At 46.6% G+C, this 15367-nt stretch overlaps 1 protein-coding gene across 3 annotated transcripts in view; it reads right to left on the reverse strand.

Annotated features, from left to right (window-relative positions):
- The window catches only part of LDLRAD3 (low density lipoprotein receptor class A domain containing 3), a 942778-nt gene that overhangs the window by 311393 nt on the left and 616018 nt on the right, over positions 1-15367 (reverse strand). For all 3 annotated transcript variants that reach the window (XM_069623357.1, XM_069623356.1, XM_069623355.1), the window contains exon 4: positions 11274-11408. In XM_069623357.1, the coding sequence (XP_069479458.1) occupies positions 11274-11408 (135 nt within the window). The remainder of the gene's footprint in view (positions 1-11273; positions 11409-15367) is intronic.

Genomic DNA, 15367 nt, shown 5'->3' on the forward strand with positions numbered 1-15367 from the left:
CTTACGCTCTGTGGTGTGCTAGCACTGCTCGGCTGCCGGCTCTCCATCAAGGTGCTTGCCTCCCCATCTTGGCCTGCCTTGACAACTCGCTGACGTCAGGCAGGATAATTCAAAAGGGGCTCTGGACGACCTGTAAACGAGCATGCGTTTTTCCGTCTTCTAGAAATATGTGAGGGTCCCACATCCTCACAGGTTCAGCGGCGAACAAGATGACCTGGCCCTGGGCTGGCACAGCAAACCATACCTCTGCTACCAAATTGTTGGGACAGACTTCCAGGTATGCCAGAGGGCCACTAGGAGTTTGCGGACTCTCGGAAGGCCCAACACCTTCCACAGGACAAACTGAGGATTCAGTCAACAGTGATTTCAAACAGCTTCTGTCTGGTGACGTGAGATCAGCTCCTTTTCCCAGTGCTAGTTGCTGTCCATTGTCTGCGTCGGCCGGGTCACGTGTTCGGAGACCATGATTTGGAGCTGTGCAGCTCTGAATTATGAGTATTTGCATTTATTGCAACTGGTGCTACTGTCATTCACTGAATGGCAACGAGTCCTGTCTCACACGTATTGCTCTCCTCCAGCCTGAATTGAGCTCAGCTTGATCCTTGCTGATAAGCCTGTGGCCTGCTGTAGTTGTCCTAACCCATAATGCAGCTTCTAAAATGTTTATGCTATTCCATATTCTCCAAAGGTTAGTCCATAGGTTCGTCACACTGGGTTCTGTCAGGTCCCAGAGGTGCTCCTGCAGTCGCATAAGTTTATTTGCATGTAAGCATCTCCAAGCTCGGTTCAGGATCTCTTGCTTCTTGAGGTTTCTGCATTGCTGCATCTAGCTAATGGAAAAATAATAAAAGCAATGACAGTATGTATATGTGTCCGTCCTCTATCTATAGAACTGTACGCTTGTGTTCTTCGTGTATTCCAGTTTGTGTCCCAAAGTGCAGATGTCACGTGTGCGTCATGTCTAACACTACTAAGTCCTGGTGTCTCTATCAAAGTCAGCAACATGGCTTCCTGGTGCTTTAAATCAATAATGTCAATTGAGGTGTCTTTAGTTGCAGCCTGGGGTTCCTTGTCCATTCTGGGGTAGCTTTGTACCGCACCTGTTAGTGTTAGACTCTCCGATGGACCCCATGGACTCGGTATCGTGCCCCTTGGCTACCTGGGTCTTAGTGCAGCTTTATTTATGTGTGTGTTTTTTGGTCCCTGAAGAAACCAAAAAGATCTTAGTGGAAGACGAATAGTGACATCACAAGAACCTGGACTGACTCACATATAGCAGATATAACGACCTGAGAATGACAAAAGGAGACGAAACGCCATGAATAAAGGATATCGTGAACTTAAAGTGAAAGGACAATGTCAAACGTAAGAAGCTTAAGCCATGAGCATGGTGAAGATATTAAACCAGCTTACACATGTACATATGCTTGGAACCGCAAGAAAGCTAAGAAAATCGTGTGGCTTGCTATGCTTAGTAGAAAGATAGTGCGGCAAGCGCCACCTATATATATCTACCTTTAAAGAAGCATGTTATACAAGTATATTTCCACTTTGCACAAGAAGCACAAGAAGCAGAATCAATCAAAAGGTTACTAAAAGGCCACACGAAAAGAGTTTCATATTTAGCTAAATCAAGAATAAAGAAGCAGAAACGAAACTCAGCAGAGGCAAATCGTGCCGGGAGAACCAAGGTCGTAGCTGTCAAGATGAACAAACAGTGGCTACAATTAATTGAAGCAAAGAACAGAATATACTGATCTGGAAGGTCAAGATAAGAAGCCGAAGGCAGGTGGTGGGTGAAATGAAAATCAAATACACGAATTGATGAAGAAAAGGCAAATTCACGGTGTCTGAATCACATGATCAGCCGAGCGAGCAGAAGTAAGACCTTCACACTTACGCATGGCAACAGGCCAGGAGGAGATATTAGGACTCTTCCAGACAGGAGATGCAGTCACGAGGCCAACCACAGCGAAATAATTGACACATGGCAACTAAAGTGATGACTGATTGTAACAATAATTGGAGGAAGGCCGGGGGAACTAAGGGGCACCCAGCACCTGGCCGACCATTCTGCGTGCTGCTAAGCAAAGTGAAAAAGTACGAGTGGGGTTAGTGCCAACCCAATCACAATGGACCAAGTAATCTAGGGTCCTATATTTAGTAGAAACAATGGGACGTTGTACGTTTAGTGACGTCTACAGTAACCAGTTTGAAGGTAGGGCTTAGATGCCCCACCTGACAGTGTTTACCCAATCCCCTTACTCCATTACCATATACAGATATAGTACCTATAGTAAAGTTACCTTTTCCAAACCAATAGAATTGTATGCCAACGTTTAAGCATTAAACATCAGTGATGACGAGTTTTTAGTATAAATGATGTGTTTTTTATGAAGTTCGTTGGAGTCGAAGCAAGAAGGATGATCACGCCGCTGCTGATATTCACAACTCCCTGTTTTTTGTACTTGTCATTAAACAGACTCCCTTTGCCAAACAGTCGAGTTGTCATTATTGATTTGGTGTTGGAGTATTTAATCTGCACCCTCATCTATCTCACGGGTGCTGCTATCTTGCCTTAAATTGCTTCTGGGCAAACCCTGACTCTATGGGCCGGTTGGGGGTCCCGGAGCACAAACTGCAAAGAGTCTTTGTTTAATCTTCTTGCTGGCATAGCAGGCCTCTTCGTTGTGATCCTGGGGAAGTCAATGTTTACACACCTTTTGGGTTTCTACCCAGATGAATTTGGCGTTACGCTTGGAGCAAAATGAAAACAGTGTTTTCTCCTTTGAGGTTGGTTGTTACAAGAGAGCCCAGGCAATAAAGTACAATCCAATGTGAAAAATGCATTCTCTTATGACGTGTCCCGACCACCAAGTGTGGTGGTTGTGAACTGCCCAACTTTGCCAAGTCTGTGCCGTTTTCTATTAATCAGTGCATGTTCTTTCATGGTCTTTTTATGGTCCTTTAGATAAAGCAGTCCTCCCAGGCCTGCATTCCATGCATACTATTCCTCAAGCCACCGCCTGAAAAATCTTAGCTACTCACTTGACTCTACACTGTATGATGAAGTTTATCAGACTTTGCAATTTAATGCGATGCACCAATCCTGGATAATGTTTGCAATGAATCGAATGAAAGGTATTAAAACTTTTTTTTTAAAGAAACAGAAAATAAAAAATGTATAACATTATGTTTAAAGGGTAGGAGGAAGAGTACTTTGGAGCACAGTCAAACAACTACACTGAAGCTCCTGAGAAACTACCAGGTTCATCTGGCACGTTGGCCTACGGGTGGCTTCGCGCCCCAAGAGGGAACATGTGGCCACAGGAACAAGCAGGAGTGCATTAGTATTAGTGGAGTATTGGTGCTTCCACATGTCGTGGTGTTGCGGCCTCCCATCCTCGTCTGAAGCCATGGTGGGCACTCCTTTACCCGTTGCCTTCTCCTGTTCCTCTCACCTCCGTCCCGGCCACCTCCTACCACAGCCGCCTCTTCTTATCTGTTTGGCCTACTAGCTCTCTTACCATGGCCCCAAGAAGTTCCTTTCTGATGCCAGACCTTCCTCTATGTTTCCATTACCTCTACCCCCATTCTTCCTTAGTGTTCTCTCCTAAGTAGACAAACATCCTCCCTGAAGAGACTCAGATGGGGATCCTATTCAGCCCTTCTGCTCGTGATGCAAGCCACTGGAGCCACCCTACTTGATAGGTTCTGTGGTATTCGTTCTTACCAAAACCTGCAAAAGGAAAGAGGGGTTATCTAGCCACCCTGGTGCATTTCTATGTCTCCCTTTTGTTCTAGATGCCCCAACAGCATGCTCCCCTGCATCAGGGGCTTTCAGCTAGCTGCCCATCCGGCTGCATCGCCTCTGCTCCTCGGACGTTCTCCCCAGCAGTTTCATTACCTGCGTAACCTTAAATTCCCTATGCTTGGGAGGTTGTGGTCTTGCTTCGGGGCCGGGATCGCTCTAGCTTTGACTCTTTGCGAAACCTGGTGAATCTGGTCCTCAGACTAAAGAACACTGGTGACAGTGAGTAGTAGTGCAAGAAATAAGAGGGTTTCTCATGCAGAAGTTGAATGGGGGCTCAGTTCAAAGAGGGAAAGAGGCTTTAGACCAATTAATCCAAAAAAATAAAGCAACAAAGAAGGTTTGAAAACAATTAGGAACTCTTTTTTTTTTAAAACAGGAAAAATAAATATTTTTCAATTATTTGGGTATAGAAATGATATTTAAAAACGAGAAAACAAAATTTAGGTAAGCAATATGAAGTAATGGTGATTGCAGTAGTGTATATTTCAAGATTTTGACATACAGCCCTGTGCAGTACATACAGCAGGAGGGGTGTAAAACAATGACACATATTGCCAGTCAAAGAGTTTAAGGAGGAGTGCTACATAGAGATCACGTGGAGATCATTGACATGTGAATGATGTAGAGAAGAGGGGAGGATTTACAGAGTGGCTACAGCACACTCCGTTCATTATGTTTCCTCAGAGTAATGGATAGATCGCAAGAGGTGTTTGAGAAAAGAAGTGTCTTCCATTTTCTTCTGAAATGTATTTGAAATCGATCACACCTGATGGAAATGGGAAGGACGCTCGCGATCCTGGATTCGGAGTTTGAGTAGACTGATTTTCTGGTCTTCTCTGGCTTACGCCAAGCTATTTTCAAAATAATTAAATAAATTGAAGAGGGCTGTGCATCTTAAAAGCACATTGACCATGTTATGGAACCAAAACTCCGCCAGTCCCTACCACCCAAAACTGCACCTGGAAGCGCGGACCTCGACAAATTCGGGCTCCTCCCTCATTGTCTAGGAGGCATCGTTTTATTATGCAATGGTACTCATTTCATTAATCTTGAGAGGATGAAAAACCAGCTTGGCCCTACAAGGACTGCAGTCTGTGACCTGCATGTTACATATAAAGATCTCTGCAGCGAGTGGGTAAACCCGGAAGCTATCCTACCAGCCAGCCCTGAGAAAGACATCAGGGGCCAGATTATCAAAGCTGTGCCCTTGTGCAAAGAAAAGGAGCACATGAATTTAGCACCAATGTTGCTGCTTAGGTAATATGGAATGGAGCAAACAGGTTTAGCCCCAATCAGCGAAATCTATCACAAAAAAAAAACACCAGGGAAAAATGGTAGCAGTTCCTACACTATGTTGGCTGTGTCACATAAAAAGAGATGTAGTAAACGCCTTTTGTTTTTAATTATGACGCAAACATAGTACACAAAACTGACTGACTCATTTTGCCCTGGTTCAAACGTTTTTAGATAATATGGATTGTGACAAACCCTGTTTGCTCCATTATGTATTATCAAAACATGTTGTGCTCAGTGTTTAGTGCTGGAGCTCATTTTAGATAATCTGGCCCCTGATGAGGGGCAGCGATTGAAACGCAGAGAAACCATCTGTGCTTTTACCAGGCGTATACATAAGGGGGCAAAGAACATTCCCAATAGTGACAGGAGCAAAGGTTAGGGAATCACTTGTCCATATTAAAAATATTATAGAACGGCAAGTATAATAGAGTACAGATGCACCGTCATCCTGGAAAGCCCCCACTACAGGAGTGAGGAGCTGAATTATGTGAAATTAAAATTAAAATGACCCCCATTAAAGAAAGGGCAGGCGGCTGAAGGCAGGCAGATGAAAGGCACTTTCATCCTGTGCCAAGACAGCTGGTGCTGGGGGCAGAGAGAAATGTAAGGGTTATTTTATCGGAGATGAAAAGCATTACAAACGTAAGCAGAAAAGCGGACAAAGAGGAATGTCCTACTAGATCAGATAATGTTAACAAATGATTGCAGCAGGTCTGGTTATTCTGCACCTTTGAGTACATTTAAGCAGAATACATATAAGCGGTCAGAGACGACCTCAGAAATCCACAGACGAAGATAGTAGATTTAAAGTATTTAATTACAGGAGTGGGATGGTTGAAACTATGAGGGTCCCTGTGGCTCCCTAACGCCTACTATCAAAGTGTTCCTAATCTTGCGGCGTAAACCGAAAAGGCTGTGGCCTTTTCTATCTACCTTTAAACCCTTTGGGACTTTCCAAGAGATAGCTCTGGTCTGTTGGATTACCCGAATGTCACCAGGATGTTCTCTTCCAGTCTCTTTCCTCCGCCGTCTCTCAGTCTCTTTCCCTCCCTCGGTCGTAATCTCCGCTCTCCTCCCTCTGTCATCTTCCTGGTCTCCCTCTTTCTTTACCCGCCCTTCTTTTCTTCTCCTCTCACTTCTTTCCCCTCCTCTATCTGCTCGCCTCTCACTTCCGCCGCCCTTGCACTACCCTCTCTTCTCTTCTTTCTTGGGAATGGGAGGTTTTGTCGCAGTACAATTCATTGAATTTGTCAAATTTATTCGGCTGAATTTGGCGGCACATATATGTGGGGGCGGGGAGTAATCATAATAATAAATATAGGCGATAGTCAGGAGGGGCTCTGCTCCCACATATATTTGCAGCCAAATTGAATAAAAGAAAAATTAAATTCGACGAATTCAAATTCGACTAAAAAAGCTTGACCAAATCACCTAGCACTTTCTCTCTCTTCCCCCGCCTCAACACCTATCTACTTCTTCGTCTCCAGATTGTATGTACTCTCTCTGCTTGTCTCTCCCAACTCGATTCTTCCTCCTCTCCGCCCTCCCCACTACTACCCTTATGGACACCTTTCACTCCCTCTCCCGTGCTCCGGTTGCACACCCTCTGGCCCTTGCTGTCACTTTCACACACGCTCCAAGTTCCCCTGGAGGGTTTGACATGAAAACTCCACCCCAAAAAGCTCAGATTATGGCTTGTGGCACCAGATTTTGGGCACAAGAATGATTTCTTTCTTTGACGCTGGCACACACTCTTTGTGATTCACCACGTGAATGAATGATAAAAGCACAAAAGCAGAAAGGAATGCCTCTCAAGAAGGTAGCGCCCGCCACTCACACTACAGCAAGAATCATTGGCTAGGTTGTTGGGTAAGGTTCCTCATATCGGTTTTATTTTTCATTTTTTAGGGGCCAGTCCTTTGAATATTGTCCTGTCCGTGGCTCTACTTGTAAGCTAAAACAAATGGAGTCCATCTGAGGGCGACCACTATCCGTGCTGCTAACGCACCATTTTAGCCCAAACTAAGCAGCCACGGGCAATAGAGCGCTTTCCTGTCTTCACAGGGCCATCTTCCTTATTAACTGGATACCAATGTGTGTGCCCCCTAGAGTGGTGCTAAAACTAAACAGTCTTCCCATGGGCCCCGGAGGCAGAAGGCCCAGAGGCATAAGGTGGGAGGTGGGCATGTAGGAAGGAAGGTTTCCCCCACCAGGAAACGGGTGACACCAAAGAAGCCGCATTGCCTTTGGCACCCAGGAGTGCAGGGAGCCGCTCAGGAGGGGAAAGACAAAGGCGACCCAGACTACTAGGCGCCCAGGTATGGCATCAGGTGTTCCCAGCCCCTGACACCAAGGATCTAAGGACCCCTCCCATCCGGACAGATGGGAGGGCACCGGTCCTTTGGAGTAGCAAGAAGTACTACCTGCCCTCAGGCCGTTTTTGGCCTATATCTGGGGCAAGCAGGATAACCCCCTCTTCAGATCATCTCCTCGCGGCACGGCACGGTGTACCACTCCAGCGAGGACAAGCGCACAGGTACACAAGAAATGCCGATTCGGCGCCGGAGCAAAGGAGTGGAGAGAGACACCACAGGCACTAATGGTATGAATCGCGTGATGACCGCAGCATCGCACAGATCTGCAAATGATTTCTGAGGGGCCTTCTGCGGGGAGGAAGCATTTCCCTTCTTCCTGGATCACAAGGATTGAGAAATGCACTGGCAGCCGCAGTGTCCCACAGAGGCTTCCATTGTGGGTTTAAAGAGAGTGCATTGAACGTGATGCCAGGACTCCAATATGCACTCTTCACACTCCAAGCTCACTGTGCTAGCTTTCCACCTCATGCCTTACACCACACAATCCGAATGTTAGGGCAAGTAAACAAAAGAGAGAACAACATCAATAGCTGTGTTTGGTAGAAAATAAGCACTGCCCATAAAAGTACACACACACTACAAAGTCCCCCTGCAACTCTGAATTATTGGGCCTCATTACAAGTTTGGTGGTATCTCGGTGGTAAATCTGCAGAGATACCACCAAACGCAATTACTGTGACTGCCACTTGGTCCAGCGGTATTACCACCGGATTACAAGTGGTGGTGGCGGTGTTATTCACCATTTAATTAGAGTCCATAGGACTCAATGGGGGATTTTGTCAGAATTACTGCAGTGGTAATTACACAGAAAATTGGCAGAAAGGTGGCTGATTTACCTCTAGCTCATAGCTTTCGCCAAACTCATAGTTGGGTGGTGCAGGCATTACCGCCATATTTTTACTGCGCCGCCCAACTCATTGTATTTTATCCCAAAATCACAGAACAAACAACATGTAGGCGTATGCGCATTTTTTAGAGGAACCCGCTTTTGGGTGTTATGTTATGGAATTCTATGTATTGTTTCATGTTTCCCAATGGAGGCCTCCGCACAGTGGGCTTGGGCACTTGTGACCGTGTGGCTTACCCAAGGTCTCCAGGGTTGTGCATGTCAGATGGCACGTGGGACTTGCAGGAAATTGTATTGATTAGTGGCTGAGGGTGGAGTAGCAGGATGTGGAGGGCCTGCAGGTATGTGAGGTGGAGCGTGGATAATAATAATAATAACTCACTTTCATATAGCACTACAAACCTGTAGGTATCTGAGCGTTGCAATACCAGTTGTTGTTACTAACACACTGCATGGTACTCAATGTATCGACCCCAGAAGGATGAAAGGCTGAGTTGGCCCTGCGGGGATTCGAACCTGGGTCAGCAGGCTCTGCACAAATGTCAAAGCGAGCGAGCGCTCAACTCGCTGTGCTATCTGACCGGCATGGACGAGGCCTGTAGATGACTGGAAGAATCCCACATGGATGGTCATATCAGGTCTGTAAAATCTTGTGTGCCGACCCCTCTTGCTATGCACAGTTTAAGTTGCAAAGCGGCTGGGTGTCTGGCATTAGAATTTCTTAAACAATGTCAAGGCACCCACCAAATTCGACTCGGAAGAGTTAGGGAAAAATAGCTGACGGCAGGCAATGTAATCTGCCCTGATGAAAGATATCTGCCACCACCCTCGCCACGCCCAGAGGTCAGAGCAAAAGAGACACCTGGAGGGAAAGGTAGAGTTGGCACTGTTGCCAATCCACATCAGGCCTTTGAGGGTTAAAATCATGAGTCCATCACCTCTCCATCGATGTCCTTCACACCTGCCCTACCAACGCGCTCATCACTTTTGGCAAGGCGACGTCTTTTAGAGGTGTTCTTACCCCTGTGGTCTGCCTGAAAGGCACCTTTGAACCCCTACATCGTTGTCATTCTAGCAGGGCCATTAAAAAAGCAAATGCCCACGTGTCATCCATTGTCAATTATGTTATAGAAAAGTTTTGAAATACCATAAAGGATAGTTCCTGTTTCAATGACTTTTGAACAAGCATTGCTTTGATATACTATTAGAAGGGGAAGGCACCTCTGCATAAGCGATGAATCTGTCAAAACAGCCTCCCCATGTGCTCGCCACATTCCGCCTCAAAGGGAGTTTCAAAGGCCACAGGGGAACATTAGCTGGCAGCACAAGAAAGGCCTGCACGGGAAGTGATATTGTGTTACTCCTGGCACCGCTCCATCCCTGGGAGGAAATGGATCCAGGACGCAGGACTCACTTTATACAGCTCGTTCCACGCTCGTATGATTTGCTGCAATCGTTTTGCCCTTTTGCTCCCCTCGTGTTTCGGCCCGTGCCTCATGGGAGTAGGCCCTATTAGTCAGCGATGGATATTATTTTCCAAGCGTGTCAAGAAACCACGCAGGTGGCAACAGTGCGCGGTATGAGAACCTTTAACATAATATACCCTGTTGTGGAGGCTGCATGCTCACTGGAATATGCGCCATCAAATGCTTCGTCAGGCCCAGTGCATTGTGGGGCACGGTGGCACACACACCCCAAAAGGGATGGATGGAAATCTCTAAATCAGTCAAAACTACTGGAGATTCCTATGACCCGCATCCACTCCATGTTTTTTAGAGCTATTGCACCATTAAAAAGGGAGATCAAACTTATGATCAGTCTTGGGAACACCCAGAGGCGTCGCCAGGATTATCTAACAAGTGGTGCCTGAAGCTAATGTAGCTGGCCCCACCTCACGGATATTAACATCTGTAAATGCCCACACAGCGTAGGCCTTGCCCGCTCAGGCTCCACCCTGGATACGCCTCTGGGAACACCTAATGAACAAGCACACCAGTCTGAACTGCAATGTCCTCTTTCAATTCTTGTCTTTGAAAGGTGAGGGTACCCTATGGATTTAAGTGACCGTGGTCATATATGCATCCAAGTCCTGTGCCACTCTCACATTATTACCCCCTCAACTAGCAATGCCTCTTCCACATTCTTTCTCCTGCAACCTAGGACTGTATACCCTTTGTCTGTCATTATTATTATGATGATGGTATTTACTGGCTCTGCACCTAGCTTCAGGAGGCAACAGTCTGCTTTACAAGTCCTCTGTGAGAGAAGCAGAGATACAAAGGAGCTGGGAGCTAAAAGGGGACGCGGCAGGCAATTTGGCAGTAAAGGACCGACAAGCAACCAGGGGGGGAAATGGGGGCGCCCAGTCAGTCCCAGGTTGGGGGCGCAGTAGAGGATGTGTGGACCTAGTTATTAAGCATGATCCATTCTTGAAGAGGATGGTCTAAGCTCCTTCATTAAATGTAGAAGCAAAGGGGCCAGTCTTGTGTTGACAGGGGAGAGAGTCCAGAGTCTGGCATGCATTATCTGGTGTAAAAGATTAGGTATTAAATTTCATGCTGAGTGCACAGAGTCACCGGGCCACCAGAATCACATGGCGCTCTGGACAAGCAGATGCAACGGTACGTACTGATGCTCCCAATAAAAGAAGCCGTTCATCAGGGAATGCTCAACTCTGGGTCGCTGGGCGTTTACAATCACAGGAGATCCCCTCTGGTTCTGTGTCAGAGTGGGTGGGCTTACAACGATTTCTTAAGTAGCCCAGGATGATCTATACAAGCCCACAGCTAAAGAACGGGTAGAGACGGCCATGGCAAGGAGGTGTGATTATTCCCATCACGCTTAAAGACACTGCTGTGGGGTAGAAATTAACATGCAGCACTTCAAAGGGAGAACAACTTGAGAGATGCCAAAAGCAGTGTCATTTTACGTGTCCACATACCTTGAGGGTTGTCGCAGTTCTCCTCATCGCTGTTGTCCCGACAGTTGTTTTGCCCGTCACACAAAAAGCTCTTATCCATGCAGCGTCCGTTTTTGCAGTGGAAGCGTGTTGTGGAACACAGCAGCGGGTTCACAGCTGTGAGGAAAGGCAGAGAAAGAGGAAGTCCTCTTTAGATCAGACTTATATCCATGAAAATAGCCATCATAACATTGAATAACCAGCCAAATAAGCCACGATTATCCATGCAACAATCGTCGCAAGGATAACTGCAGGAAGAACCATGGCATGAACCTGGGGGTGTCTGTGCTTCCATTGTCACTGGTACCGAAGACCACCTACACAATTGCCACAAACCAAAGAATATCCACAATGTATCATCTTGGGAACCCAAGACAGAATCACCACGAGATCATAAGCCTTTGGCCGGCGACCTGTGGCTCCCTGGGTGATTAAACCAGGGCTCCCATGTTCCCTCACCATTGGCTGTTGGCTAGGGCTCACAGAAGTTGTAGTTCGAAACATCTGGAGAGCCAAAGGTTGCACAACCCTGTCCTTAGCCTAGCCAGAGGGAACATTTGTCTGGCAATTCCAGAAAGCATGCTCCCGAGAACCCAAATGTGAGCAATCCAATCGGCCATGTTCTAATCCCTTCCCTTTTCGAAGTCTCTGCACTGCATCTTGGCCTTCCCTCCTGGATAAGGTTGGTCATTCTGCAGCAACCCCGTGTGCATCTATTTATCTTTACTAGGACTTTCACTTCCCTGCTTAACCCAGTTGCTTGTAGAGATGCTCAATTGTGTTTAGCTATTGGCCCGTACATGGGGATTTTTAGGGCACTGTGTAACACTTGCACAGCCCCAGGCTACTTTTAAAGAGCACATTGGAAGAACTACTCATGTTATCCCTATGTGCCATGCTCCTGTCACTTTGTGCCAAACTTGCTAGCCCATGGGCACAAGGATGCTCGCAGGTCCCGTGCCAAACCTCGACTTCAAAGTTATATCACAGCTCTCTAGTGGCCTCCCCGAAATATACCAACATTGGCACGTATACGGCAATGCTGGAGAAACATTCTAATTTGAAATCAGCATGGAAAGGCCAGGTTCTTGAATTCTTCTTTGGAGTGTTAAACTTTAATTCAGCCAATAAATATCACGTTTTGTGGGACAGGGCCATTGCTATGGGAACGTCTTGCCTGCCAGGGATATGCAGGAATTGCCACATGCCTGTCAGTGAGGTGAATCACTTGGGTATTGTAACACAAAGGATGATGACAGGGTGCGAGTGTGAGACCTGGCCATTTCTAGAATTTGAAATAAAATGCAAAGCTGCGCCCACGAACAGCAATCTTGAAAGGTGCCAGTCCGTCCATGTATCTATTTTGCTGCAAGGTAGAGCTGCTTCCCTGAGACATGGACTGCCAGCGTCTCTTGCCCCTTACTGGGCCCAGTGGATGTGACCTGAGAAGCCTGCTGTTTACGCTCATGCCTGCCAGGAGCTTTGGGAGAGCTTAGAGACAGAGCGTCATGGGCCAGGCTGTAAGCCCAGGTGCTTCAAAGAGGCACCTGCCACCTGAAGAACCATGCCCCCGAGCGAGCTTCCACAAATGCCAGGTCAGAGGAAGAAGGTGGACTGCTGTCAAGACTTGGGTGGCCCTGGGGGGCAGGGGGATATTGTGGATCAAGGTAAGTGGTGCATAGATTCCCCCTGCTCAGACCTGTCTGCCCGCTTTCATGCACTGCAAAAGACATGAAAGCTGACCCATCTTACCCCACTAGGCAAGAGGATAACGAAGGGCAACACATGCATCTTGGCACAACGATACGATGCACAATGAGTTAGATCCCTGGTCTAATGCTTAGAAGCGAGAGGAGTTCCGGCATTTAGCACTACACAAGTGACCAATAAACCGAACAATTGAAAATAAAGGCTGCAAGAGATGTTTATCATTGAATATCTTCCCTTTGGAAATACTTTTGTGCAAATGTCTTTATCCAACGCCAAGTGGTAAGCTGTACAGCAATGGTGGCAGCCCATTCCGGATCGGGATGTTTTGTCGCAAGCCATTCAGTGCAGGGACCTATCAGCACTGATATGTTCCGCCGCTTTCACTCCACCCCAATCCTCCATGTGCATTTTTTGTTGTCATATTTGGCAAGAAATGTGCACCTGTGTTTACAGTCAGACAAGTTATGTTTGTCATGTTTAGGAAGTGGCACCCCATGCTCTCAAGATATACCTTTTTTGTTTGTTTATTGTTTATGGTTAAAAAACCTTTACAATTACAGTCAATATAAAAAAAAACAAGCAACACAACAAGACATTTGCAAGAAGAACAAAATCAACACATGAACAAAATTAATTAAAAAAAACATACATCAATATATATATACATATATATATATACAATAATTATATACTTTTAACATGCTAGCATGGTCATTTTTTCATAGCAGCCTTAGGTTTCTCTAATGTGGCGAATAAATTACAAACACAGTTAGAAAACTGCACAGGGTGACCAGACTATGAATGAGTTGCACTGCGTTGCCCTCCAAAGTTGGTCAGATATCTCAGTGGGTTACACAGGCTGGCTGCTAGTGTCTCTTTGAGCTTGTAAACCAATATGTTGGTAACACATGGGAGCTCATATTGGAGTTCCCCATATTTCGGTGGCGGTGACCGTTCCATTTACACTGTCACTTACACTGTCCCCGGCAACACATTTTCATCATACTGCAAGTGCAAAAGGTGAGGGCAAAAGGCGGCATACATGCTCGCATGCCACCCTTTTGCGCGCCGTCGTGCTAAACTGGCGGACCCCGAACTCCAACATTGTGCCAGACCTTTTCAGATCCGCCAGAGCACCAGGGGATCACTCTGGTGGTGACAGGGATCACTCTGGTGGTGATAGTGCGTGGTACAACTATCCTTTAACATTAACATTAAAATCCATGCCTGTGCAAATGCTGGAGTATTTGTACAGCAGAGAAGAAGGGAGCGTAGGAAAGACAAGTTACTTCCGCCCCCCTCTCCATCATACAAATAAATGGAAATGGGGAGTACTGGAGACGAAATGCGTAAAAGTCGTACACAAGGCTTTTTATGCATTTCGTTTCCAGTATGGGGAGCCCAAAATGGCACCAAGCACTATATATATCATAGGTTTGCATTATTCTGCTCCTAACTGAAAGTGAAATGACTATTGTTTATGCTTGGGTTTAAATTTGACTTCATGCGGACACGACATGAACCGCACTGCTGTCAACGGTCCAATATCTTCCGCCCGGCGGCATATTTTTCAAGAACTTTGTTGGTACTCGCGATTGAAATTGTGAGCACGCAGCATACGTTAGAGTTCTCAAAGGAGCCACGCGTTCAGAATGGGTCCACGTTACAGGGAACAGATGTGCAAATGTCGCGCTTTAATCAGTGAGGAATCGCCTTCCCATCTGGAGGGTTTACAGACAACTCATTATTGGTGGGCAGGAAAACTACCCAACGCCAACATACATGTGGATTGTTTTTACAGTATGATATGTACGTTCAAGTGCAACAACGAACGTTTAACATATCACGCAGCTTTTTCAATGTTCTGCATGTGCATGGTCCACAGGTCGCATTTCTCCAGACGTCTGTGGAATGTGGTGGTGTCTCAGGAACTTGATATAAACTTAAATTAATAGCACTACAGAAAACACAGCTGCGCCCAAATTGCCCTGGCGCCAAATGAGCGGCGCCGATTTGGCTTCCAAGCCCGCTGCGGTCACTCCAAAAGGGACTCTTCTGCGGCCACAGTGCTGAGCCCAAGGGTTATCCCAATAGATAGAGGGTGCAGCGACCCATGCAGCCAAGGTGCGATGACGCCCTCTAGTGGACACTTAAAAGCGATCAGACTTTGTCATTGTTGCTTTCTTTGGAGCTATTGATGTTTATACTCCAGTGCCCAGGACATGGACCCTTTCTATCAAGGGGAACCCTCCCTGATATCCAGGATGTGGCCGGCCACGTCGTCGCGGCACCCGCTGTATTCCCGTGCCGCCTTTCAGGATACAAGTTCTGCCACGGTTAAATAGTCAAAGAAGCAGTGCGGTGGA

Source organism: Ambystoma mexicanum, chromosome 11 (assembly GCF_040938575.1).
Source record: "Ambystoma mexicanum isolate Mex_15411 chromosome 11, UKY_AmexF1_1, whole genome shotgun sequence".
Classification (NCBI taxonomy): Eukaryota; Metazoa; Chordata; class Amphibia; order Caudata; family Ambystomatidae; genus Ambystoma; species Ambystoma mexicanum.